This window comes from Pelodiscus sinensis, chromosome 24 (assembly GCF_052426305.1).
Source record: "Pelodiscus sinensis isolate ZL-2025 chromosome 24, ASM5242630v1, whole genome shotgun sequence".
NCBI lineage: Eukaryota > Metazoa > Chordata > Testudines > Trionychidae > Pelodiscus > Pelodiscus sinensis.
In genome coordinates, this window is record NC_143075.1 from 7,849,360 (window position 1) to 7,861,554 (window position 12,195).

General features: G+C 43.7%; 1 protein-coding gene across 5 annotated transcripts in view; it reads right to left on the reverse strand.

Moving 5' to 3' along the window:
• Nucleotides 1-6,111: 6,111 nt before the first annotated feature.
• CALML6 (calmodulin like 6) overlaps nt 6,112-12,195 on the reverse strand; it is an 83,439-nt gene continuing 77,355 nt past the window's right edge. For all 5 annotated transcript variants that reach the window (XM_075906362.2, XM_075906363.2, XM_006119219.5 and 2 more), the window contains 2 exons: nt 9,552-9,652; nt 6,112-6,713 (listed from right to left, as the gene is read on the reverse strand). In XM_075906362.2, coding sequence (XP_075762477.1) covers nt 6,667-6,713; nt 9,552-9,652 — 148 coding nt within the window. In that variant the 3' untranslated portion in view covers nt 6,112-6,666. The remainder of the gene's footprint in view (nt 6,714-9,551; nt 9,653-12,195) is intronic.

Below are 12,195 nucleotides of genomic sequence, written 5' to 3' on the forward strand. Positions count from 1 at the left end.
GTTGGTGGTGCACTGAGGCTAAGGCAGGTTTACTCCTGCCCTGTCCCATTCCCTAAAGCAGGGGTGGCCAACCCATTTAACAAAGAGAGCCAAAACAGCGGCGGAAAAATGCGAAGAGCTGCACCAGAGTTGTCAAGCAAAAAAAAAAAAAAAAAAAGAGGCTGCCCCTTTAAGAAAGCATAGGCTTTTTGGCCATATCAGGCTCCAGTCAATGGCTGCTATCTTGGGTGCCATTTTGAGCACAGGTGAGCTGGGGGTAGGCAGGGGGATGCAGAAGCAGCTTCACGAGCTGCACTTTTGGGGGAGAACAGCCACAGGTTGGCCACGCCTGCCTTAAAGCAACCACCAACTCCATCCCAAGACCAGTTGTGCTCCCTCTCTGCTTTGTAGAGAGAGGATACAGAGAGGGAGGGGCCACCTTGATGTCCGCACCCTTTCTCTCCCTCCCCTCCGCTCCCCTGACCAGAAAGCAGGAGGCTCCCCAAGGGGAGAGGCAGCTCCAAGGCAAAGGGCAGGAGATGAGCAGCAGTGGGGGGGAAGGGCAGCTGAAGTGTTAGCACTGGTTAGCCTCTTGGCCAAACCAGTCAGGATCACCTGTCAGAGCCTCCGAGATCTACCAATAGATCCCGATCGACTGGATGGTGACCACTGACTTAGCTGAAGACATAACAAAGAGCAAGGACCTGATCTTGCTGTCATTGGAAGTCAAGTTTAGCTATGAACCTCAAAAGAAACACATAAGCCCCCATCATGCTTGGCCACCTGGGCTCCATCTCTGTTTCCTTCTGTCTGTATTTTTCTGCAGAAAATATTGATCCGGTGCAGTTACTGTTTGCCATCTTGGGGGTGCCTGCACTGGCATTTTGCAAGTACAACTTCATGCTGTTAAGTGACATCTTTGTGAAGCCCTAAATGCCATGGGACTGGTAAATGTTTGGTTTGTTTACTTGGTTAGTTTTGCCCTACCTAATGCTTTTCCCAATTAAAACAGTTTTTTAAATGGTTAAAGTCAGGTATGTCTGATTCTGAAAGGAGAGGGGCAAAAATAGTACTGTGAATTACACCTCATACGTTCATCAAACTTCACCAGTAGACCTCAAAAGCTCTTTACCAAGGAGGTTGGTGGTCTTATCCCTATATTCCAGATGAGTAAATTCAACTATAGTGACTCATCCAAGGTCACCCCCGAGGCAAAACTGAAAATCAACACAGGCCACTGTTTAGCCATGGGACCAGAAAGCTGATCTCCACAGCCTTGGAGAGAAGCTACGTTGCTTAGTAATGGTAGCTGTGGCTTGAGATTATTATAGCGGTTATACTTTGTGGCCTAGTTCTTCCACAAAAATCTTCGCGCCTTACTAGCAAGCAGTGCACAAGGCATGAGGCTTATCAGTCTGTCTGTGACTTCCTTGATATGGAACAAAGTTCTTAAATATCCTCCTTGCCCGCCAATTGATTTGAAAGTCCTCAGCAGGTCCTCCCAGTGCTAAATTCTTCTCACTTGTGTTGATGAATGATATCCCAGCCAGTCTGGTCACTGGCCTTTTGCTCAATAGATTAGTTTAGCAGGTTAACCTATCTGGGAAATATGTTCTAGTGGCTAGAGCGCTGGACAAGGAATCAGGAAACGTGGTTTGTATTGCTGTCTGGCTATGTGACATTGGGCAAGTCACTTTGACTTAGATCCTCCAATTTGCTTTTGATGAGAGTGAGTCACCTAAAATACCATTGAGGTTCTGTACCTCAGTTTCCCCATCAGTAAAATGGGTATGATATTGAGCTGTATTGCTGAAAAGCACTAAATTAGAGCTAGGTATTATTAAAATAGCTAGGTTCAGCAAGTATGGTTCACCGCCCCGTCTTGCCTTCAAGCTTGCCATCCTCCTTAGTGAAAGATCTTTTGTCAGCAAATCTAAGGTCTATATCCTCAACCCTGGCAGCAGGCCCTTTCTGCAAATGATGTGCAGGAAGCTCTCAGTGGGGGTGCTAAGTTTTATCAACCCAGATATCCTAGTTGTGCTCTGATTAGGAAATGTAGTGTTTTCTTGGTTGGCAACATTTTCATCGGTACAATGGGTCACCTATTTCTCCTGCCAGTGCTGTGGCAGGCAGCTAGCATACTTTGTACTGGACCTTGCTGTGGAATTCAGGGCTCGTTTACTACAACAGGCCAGTATGGTTACTGATGTGGAATGTTACTTTTGCAGAAAGCTGTAAGGGTTCTGAAAAGCTACACAAGTTAATCCTGCCTCTTTCACAACCTATTTACAGCATAGCCTCCTTTATCTACAGAGATTCCTGATGACTGTTTCTCTTAAGTATACTCCCCTCTTCAACACTGCTAAGGTAATGGCCCCAAAAGCCACACTTGGCAATACTCATACGTAGTGGTTTTTGGAGTATCATTGTGATTCATACAGAGTGATTCAAAATAAGATGATGTGGGGTAAGGGGAAGCTCCTTAATTCAAAGCATTGAAATTTGATATATCCCGAGTAGAGCTGATTTTGGGATTTTTTTCAGGATTTGTTTTTTTCTTGGACAATTTGGAAAATATCAAGAGGTGAAAACTTTTCAGCACATTTGTGTGTGGAGAAACATGGCCATTTTCCATCTACTGTCTCAAACAAAAAATTTCAACTCTGTCAGTTGTTGCTTTGTATTCCCAAAATTCCCAAAGATACGCACTGGGAGGAGTGTAAAATCTGATTACTCCTCTCTGATATCTTTTGCCTGTCCCAGAGTGCTGCTAAGGTACGTGGACGCAATGGGGTGTGCCTGGATGTTACACAATGAACTGCATTGTGCTAATTATAATTCTGGTCATTGTGAAACTGTCCTAGGTAAAACTATATTTTACTGTAAGGAGAGACAGGCCATTTCCACCTTCTACCACGTTCTGGTAACTCACTTTGGCTCCTGTGGATCTTTACATTTTGGTCAATCAAAGAAAGGATCCATTTAGAGGGATGGGCACATCCCTACATTCTGGAAGTCTAAAATAAACAAACACTTGGCCACAAAGCAGAGGTAGCTCAGGCCCTGGGCAATTCCCTGTTCTGCCAGAGTTGTTACATGCCCTTGGGGAAAATCATGTAGGCCCATGTTGAAATCGATGGGAGTCAGATGCCTACCTAGCTTTGAAGATCTGTGCCTTACTCTCTCTGTGTCTGTTCCCCATTGTGTAATGGGGATAATAGCGCTGCCCTGCCTCATAGAGATGTTGCAAGGATAAATGCAGTAGTGACTAGGGGTGCTATGGCCATGCAGGGCAACCTTCCCCCATCCTGCTTTACTGCTCCTCAAGTCTGATTTGGAGGGTGGTTCTTTCAGGTGTACTTGGTCTCTACAGCAGTTTCAGTCCTAGGTATTGTGGCTGAGACTTGCCAAAAGGGGCTGGATGGAGATTTGGTGATATGGAGGCCCTGATCCTGCAGAACACTCTGTGCAAATGAACCCCTGCACCTGACCTAAAGTCTGTAGAGCTCCATTAGGAATGTCAATGTTTAACTGGGAAGCATCACCTGATGTGGGTGGGAGGCTGTTCCAGTCCAGCTAAGCCAGCCTCTTACCCACAGTGGGCCCCTAGCGCAGTCAGAGCAGCTTTTTGTAGGCAGGGGGTGCTCCATCCAGGCCAGAGCAGCCCTTGCCCACCCCACTTAAGCAGTTAACCCGTTAACTGATTAAATGGGTTTTACAACCCTAGGCTCCATGCTAGTGCTGGGGTCTGCTCATGCAGGCCACAGTATAGGACTAATGGCTACAGCTCACAACTCACTTCATAGTCTAGCTCCTATTCCCAGGTGATCAAGTGGACCATCCTCCAAATCAGACTTGCGGAGCAGTGAGGCAGGATGGGGGAAGGTTTCCCTGCATGGCCACTTGCGTCCCTGCAAAGTAGGCAAGTAAAATTATCACCAAAGGAGCCAGTAGCCTACACTGAATAGAAGATTTTGTTAGCAAATGTGTGTTGGGAAGTTACCATCACTGAAGATTTGTGGCCATGATGGGAAGAAGTATTAAAACCTGCTCTCAATTATCCTAAAGTTGTTCTGATGGAGGCTGTTGGGATTCCTGGAAGCCAGGGGAATCCCCCAGGGCAGCTTAGGGAAAGAGTTACCTTCTGGTGAACTGTGCTAATTGGAAATCAATATAAAGATAGTTTGAAAAAATATGTGCTCATTTTACTTAAGAAGTGAGTATGCATAAAGGTGAAAGGTGCGAGTGAAAGGAGAGCCAAGCTAATAAATGTAAATGAGATATTAGGAATTAGGGGGAGAGTCCTTCATGTTCGAACAAAGAGTCTGCTCAGAAGAGTAGTGACTGGCACAGGGAAAGTTTCCTAGGGAAGGGAGATGACTACAGGCTCTAGAGCGGAACACAGGGATTTGCTGGCTGATGCTTCTCACAGCTCCCATTGGCTGGGAACAGCGAACCATAGTCAATGGGAGCTGTGGGTGGCCGTACCTGCGGACACAAGGTAAACATCCTGTTTGGTGACCCACCAGTAGCTTACCCTGACGACTCACATGAAGGCTGCAGGATGCCCACCATTGCTCGAGAGCAGTGTTCTTGTGACTGCATTGCTGGAATGAAGCGAAGGCCTATTGTTATATAAAAAGAGCATATAGGTACAGGAGATCTAGCAAAATCCTTGGCTGAGCATGCAAACGGTGTTGTGTGAGCTCTTAATGTTGTCTCAGACCTGGTAGAAACAAGTCACGTTTGTTCACTGACCAAAGCAAATGTGGTGAGCTTGAGGAGTCATCTGAGGGTGTGTTTGGAGGCTGCTGGAAGTAAGACAAGAACACGTCCGGGCAGTGTTTTGTGGCTAAAAGTGAAGCCCCTGCGAAATCTATAGATATTCGTACGCTGCCTGCCTGAACTATCCTGTACTGGAGGGTACTATGGAAAATACTATGGATCCTATTCATAGGTTACCCTAGGACAAAGAGGCCCCAATCCCTGACTGAGGCTTCTAGGCACTACTGCACTGCAAATACATAATAGGCTAAAGAAGACTGTCAATCATATTTTCAATGATGTCTTGAGCTTTGTAGATGCCAAAAAAAACCAATTGTTCAGATCTGTGAATCAGCTCCATTGTACTCTTGCTTGTGAGATAGTATTTGCTTCCGCAATGACTGAGGCCTTTTCTACATTAGAAAGTTGAGACAATTTAACTGAAATTAGTTTAAGAGCTGGACAATTTATTCTGAATAAGAGTGGCTTATTGCTATTTTAGTTCAAGCTGATTTGTAACTGATGTAAGTTAACGGCAGTAAATCTGGTTTCAACTGAAGTAAGAATGTCCACACAGGAGTTTACCCTAGATTAACTATATCAGATTAAAATCACATCTTTAGTTTAAACCACTGCAACATATTCATTCCACAAATATAGTCCAAAACCACAACTGCTACCTCTTGACTGTCTATTGTCAGGTAAATGTCTTTACTTCATTTCAATAATCTGCTGAGGCAGGAGAATGAATACTAGGTCTTTGAAGAAATAATCAGTATCTTTAGTTTAGAGGGTAGCAGTTGCTTTTGACCAAAGCTCCTATGAGCTTCAAGACTTACTGCTGGGACTTCTGAATTTAAAAAGCTTTATGGATAAAGTGCTGGGCAGTGGGATACAGATAGGTTAGAAGAAAATTTCTAATACATTGTAAAATATAGGGGGGAAATGACAGATTTTCAAAGGTATTTGGATCTAAAGTGGCAGATAGGCACCAAGTGGAATTTTCAAAAGTGCCATCTGCACCTTTAGGTGCCTAAATATCTTCAAAAATTCAGCCTACAATGAACAATGCACATGCCAGGACAGACCATCCTTGGGCTTTCTCTCTCCTTAAAGCTTGTTTTAATTTGTTTGTAGTCTGGAGCATAGACGTGCAGTGTTACAAGGATTCCCCTCTGCTTTCACCAGTCCATTGCCTTTCTTGCGTGATATGCGTGCTGATCCGGAACCAGGTTGCAGCATTACTGGCCTTTCCATTTGCTCCCCATCCCTGAATGCATCATTTCACAGGTTTCCTCTATGTTTCCCCAAGCCCACTTGAAACACTGAATTATTGTGAGATTGAAATTCTGTGCAATGTGACTCAAGTTCTGAGGCATTCCTTGGTGCAGCTTTATTTAGTCCACTGTGTAAAAGTGAAGTTTAGGCATTTCTAATTAAGGTGTGAACTCTTTTTGAAGTGGATAAAAGTAGGAGTAGACCTGGGAGCAATTCTCAGTTCCAGGAATGATTTGTACCGAAGAAGTGAGAGCCCTGGCAAAGAACATGCATTCCTTTCGCAACTATGCTCTGTTCCTTTCACGGGACCCTTTAAAGTCATATTGGAAAAACCGTTTTTTATAAAGTTTATTAATAAACATAAATTATGGCTCTTGCATGATTTCCCAAAACAAGTTGCTTGAACAAACAAATCTGTGCTGCCAAAGCTTCCACACCTGCTGTGAGAGGAGTCTCTCAGATCTGCTCTCATCTAGAGTTTCCTCCTGCTGCGAATGCCCGGCAAGTTATTCAGACATGGTAATGTATGAGTGGTGTTCAGCGACATCTCCAGATTACAGCATCTTGAGAGGAATTGCAGCCCTTGCAGGCGAGGGTGCCTGGGAAGGATCTTTGTAATGAAGGATGTGGCTCTTGTACAGGGCTTTACTGAACAAGCTTAAAGGATTCTCCAGTCATCATGGCCACAAACTCTGAGAGGGAGAGAACCATAAAACAAGGCAAGATTTATTAGCCTCAAATTGTGCTGCTGGCACAAGCATTCAAGTGGGTTCACTGCAGACTGATAGGGCAAGGAGCACTGCAGGGTACTTCTATGATGCTGAAACACTCTTAATTTGCGGCACACTGATGTACAGATGTTCGATTCAGCGGGTCTAGCATAGACCTGTACATTGAATGCTGAGGACAGCTCCAGTCAGTGCCTGTCACACAGTTGTTAAGAGCAAGGGAAGCCGATGGGAGTGTTTGCACGCATCAGCTTCCCGCTATGTGGACTTCTATGTACTCTACATAACTGGAGTTGTGTAACTTAAGCCAACCTCCCAGGTATAGCGTAGACCTGGCCTAAGATCTCAAGCCCAGGAACACTAATTGGACGCTTGTTGGCTGAACAGTGCTTTGTTTATTGAAATCTGATTTTCCAAAGATTGGGATTCATTCCAGAAGTTGAAGGAGATCCCCTCTTTCCTCACATCACATGCATCCCTGTCTTCTAGCTCTATGCTCAGACCACAAAAGAAATTCTTTGATGCAACTCCACTGAGGTCTCTAGGGTGATGACAGGGGAGAAAAGGCCCTACAGGGATCTTTGCAAATGCAGTGGGGTTTTTTGGTTTCATGACACAATTACTAGTTCACAGCAAAGATGAAGGTCTCATCTAAAGATTATTGGAATCTATAGGAGTCTTTAAATTGCCCTGGGTATACTTTTGTCAGGCTTTATTGGCTCAGTGTAGTGAGATGGCAGCTTTTCATATGATCATATTTTCCCCTTCTAGTTAAAGAATGACATGAGCAATTTTGTTTTGCACTTCTCACAAGGATTCTCACCTTCCTCTTTCAGTGGGAATTTGCCTGCTCAGCTTTCACCTGAAAAGAACTGTTAGTGTGAAACTGACAGAACCTTACTTACATTGCACCTCAAATGAAATGCCACAGTAACTAAAAATAAACCAGTAGCCTCACAGGCCCACTGGCTTCATTTTTATCCTTCTGGTTCTTCAGTAAAAGAAATGGCTCATGCCAAGCTGGTGCTGTCAGGATGTCAATGCAAGTTCTGCTGGGCTGTGATGAACTCTGAGGAGCTAATTAAGCTGTCAGGCATTGTTAGAAGTAAGCCTCTGCTTCTCCCAGCATTGGCAACATACATTTATGGTAAGCAGGGAATTTCACATTGTGGCAAATGGGAGTGGAAATCAAACAGTTTTTTGAGCTGGGCCTGAATTGTGCTCTTGCATCTGGACTTCTTCAAACCTTGGGGAAGTTCAGACCTGAATCCAAACATGGCATATTGAACCCTTTTTTGCTACTCCTTTTCTTGTAGAGCTGATTGTATATTTGAAGGGCTTGCTCCTCCACCTCTTCTGCTCCCCCACAACCTGCTTGAGATGGTACTGAACATACCAGAGATCCAGCAAGAAGTCATCAGAGTATGAGGAACAGGAGGGTGATTGTTAGGGCAGGGAGCAGGTGGTTACATGAAGGAGAGGAATGTGGTCCAATGATCTAAGATCAGGACTGAAAGCCAGGAGCTCCCAAGCTCTAGTTCTGGCTCCCTTTATGACTTTGGGCACATCACCATGAAAGTAGTTGTAAACTGAGGTAATTTGATGCTGGGATTAACTGATATTTATGGAATATCCCCAAGCATTAAAGGGATGCAAACCCTTATGCTTGAGGGCCAAAGCCAACCTCTAGCTAAGAAAGGCTTGGGAAGATACTCTCTCAATGGGCAAGTGGTTGACCTATGGGATTTCTTGCATTTCCTCTGAAGCAGCTGGTGTCAGCCACTGACAGAGAGGATAATGGACAAGATGAACTACACATCTGAACTGGTGTGGCTATACCTGTGTTTCTAAAGAGCTACACAGAATAAGGATTCAAAGAATAAAGAAATATTAAATGTCTGAAAACAATACTCTATTAAGAAAAACCAACAGTGTAGTGTGACATCCAAAATCTCTGTATCAAACCCAAACCCTCTCCAAGAAGTCTGACTAATTAGTAGTGAATTAGGACTGTGATTTCTTTCTGCTGTATGTTTCTACAGCCCTGCTGAAAGGTCAGATAAAATGCCACATGTGCGCATTGAACTGGACCACTTTTTGACCAGTCGTTTAATGCCAACCCAAACCAAGAACAGATATTTTTCCAAGGCCTTCCAGTTTCATTGGGAATGACAGCAGATTTCTGTGGAGTTTGGAGACTTGAAGGCACAGAAATAAAAAATGGTTTCTCACAGACTGTAAATGTCATATAGAAAGATTATTTTGGAGGAGCAGACAAGTGCTTTTGAATTCTGCTATATCAGAAATGATGTCACTGATAAATGAATCTTCACTTCCCATTTTTCTTGTGACAGGAAGAACTTCTGCTTAACTGGAGAGTTTGGTTTCCTTAGTGAATATTTTAAAGTGAATTTAGTACTGGTGAAAGGTGCTAGTTAATCAGGGCTGAAGTCACATCTATTTAGAACTTGCACCACATACGCAGGCCAAGCTTTTCAAGAGTGACTAGTGATTTTGGAATCCTAGCTTGAAACACTTTAAAGGAGCCTGATTTTCAGACAGCATTGACTAGCCTGCCCACATGAGAATGCCAGAGTCCCCAGCCCTATGTCCCAGACCACACATGCGTTTCACAGTTGCATGACACTGTCTGTGTGGACTATACCCACCTAGTCATAATGGGTGACTCATGTGGGTAAAACTTCTGAGGGAGGCAAGAAGGATGCTGACCACAGGCTGTTGGGAGTAATCTTCCCAGTGAACCTTTCATTTGCCAAAGAGTCTGGTGTATGGATACTATACCTTCATAATCAATGGTTCCATCCCCATCCTTATCAGCTTCTTTCATCATCAGTTCAGCCTCCTGCTCATTTAGTGGCTCTCCAGCATTCATCAGGACATACCTAATAATACAGACCAAATCTGGTAATACTTTGCCCTTCATATGTGAATTTCAAAGCATTCTGCAAACATGAACTTTTTCCTGTCAACCCCCAAAGGTAGGTGTATGTAGGTGCATTTTATAGGTGGGGAAATTGAGGCATGGAGTGCATGCGTGACTGGGCTGAGATTACACCTGACCTAATTTAAAGAAGTTATGAGCACCTGTAACTCCATTTAAAGTGAATGGGAGCGGCAAGTGATCAGCACCTTTGGGAATCTCAGTCACAGCATATCAGTGGCAAAACAAGTAATTAAACCAGAAGTCCTGATTCCTAGTCCCCTACTTTAACCACTCGTACATACCTATGGTATACTCTTTTCATATTCTAATTGAAAACATGGAATTATGGCAATAAACATTCAAGTGACCATTCACAGTATGACAAAAGTCAGATGGTAAAGCCCTCTAAAGCCATCTGGACTAGCATTGCTCCTTGCCATATCTATTCTCATGCATTGTCTTGTCTATTTACAACCTCAACACAAACAGAAACTTGAGATGTTGTGATCTCACTTAGAGAAGAAAAATACTTCTCAAAATCTCACTGATGGCATTAGCCCATGAGACTGAGAATTCTGAGCCTAAATAAAGTTTGGAATGGCCAATCACAAACTCTCAGATACAGAATTAGTCCTATGTGTATCTGTAGACATGAGCATGGTACAGCTAACAGCAGCTTTCAGCATGAAAGGAAACCTATTTCACCAAGACATGATACTTCCATATACAGACCTTTAGCAGATACACATGAACCTCTTTAAACAGGCAACCCTGGGAAACAGGGATTGTCAGATTAAAGATTTTGCTGGTCCAGGAAGGGAGTGACAGGGATAGAGGTAGGGTGCCTACCTGCCGCTCCACATCCCCTGCCACTCCTAGGCACTGCCCCTCACTGCTGGTGGGGGAAAAACCTCTATCAAAGTATGTTGCTGCTGTTCCCCAAGCTGGGTGGGGAAGCGGGAATGTACAGAGCTGCTTCTGCCTCCACCTGCCAGAGTCCATACCATAGGTGTTCCCAAATTAGGGACACCCATAGTACATCAAAACACACACACATCTATTCAAGTGATTCTGAGGCTGTTGCAGCTTTGAAAGGATTGCTAATATTTTGTGCGTATAAGGGCCCAAAAGAGGGATGGATATTATTGCCCCATCCCATCTGGCTATGTTCTGCTTGCTGAGTTGTAATGCAATCAGGCAATCATACTTGCCATTGGTACATAATTCAAAGTCAGAGAGGTAATTTCTATTGTTAGAACATATCAATGATCCACAGACCAGAAAAGCAAAATCAGTCAGAGAAGCTAGCTCATCATCATGAAAGATCTTTGCCCTGCCCTTGAGGAAAGGTGAGGGGAATACGGGCAACAGCATTGTTCATTCTTGAGTTGAAATGATGCCAAGGTAACATTTAAAGTTTTTCTCTTTTGTTGAACCATCATGTGAGCTGAGAAAATAATAGGGGCAATAATATCCAGAGAAGGTCCAGAGAAGAGTAACAAAAATTATTAAAGCTCCAGAAAACATGACAAAGGAGGGAAGACTGAAAGAACTGGGATTGTTTAGTTTTGGAAGGAAAAAAAAAGACTAAGAAGGGGCATGATAACAGCTTTCAAGTATCTAAAAGGTTGTTACAAAGAAGAGGGAGAAAAATTATTCTCCTTAACCTCTGATGATACTACAAGAAACAATGGGCTTAAATTTCAACAAGGGAGGTTTAGGTTGGACATTAGGAAAAACTTTCTATCTGTCAGGGTGGTAAAACACTGGAATAAATTGCCCAGGGAGATTGTGGAATCTCCATCACTGGAATCATAGAATCCTAGGACTGGAAGGGACCTCGAGTGGTCATCGAGTCCAGTCCCCCTCTACCCTCATGGCAGGACCAAATATTGTATAGACCATCCCTGATAGACATTTATCTAACCTACTCTTAAATATCTCCACAGATGGGGATTCCACAACCTCCCTGGGCAATTTATTCCAGTGTTTGACTACCCTGACAGTAAGGAACTTTTTCCTAATGTCCAACCTAAACCTCCCTTGCTGCAGTTTAAGCCCATTGCTTCTTGTTCTATCCTCAGAGGCCAAGATAAACAAGTTTTCTCCCTCCTCCTTATGACACCCTTTTAGATACCTGAAAACAGCTATCATGTCCCCCCTCAATCTTCTCTTTTCTAAACTAAACAAACCCAATTCTTTCAGCCTTCCTTCATAGGTCATGTTCTCTAGACCTTTAATCATTCTTGTTGCTCTTTTCTGGACCCTCTCCAATTTCTCCACATCTTTCTTGAAATGCGGTGCCCAGAACTGGACACAATACTCCCAACTGAGGCCTAACCAGCACAGAGTAGAGCGGAAGAATGACTTCTCGTGTCTTGCTCACAACATACCTGTTTATGCATCCTAGAATCATGTTTGCTTTTTTTGCTACAGCATCACACTGCTGACTCATATTCAGCTTGTGGTCCTCTATTACCCCTAGATCCCTTTCTGCCATAC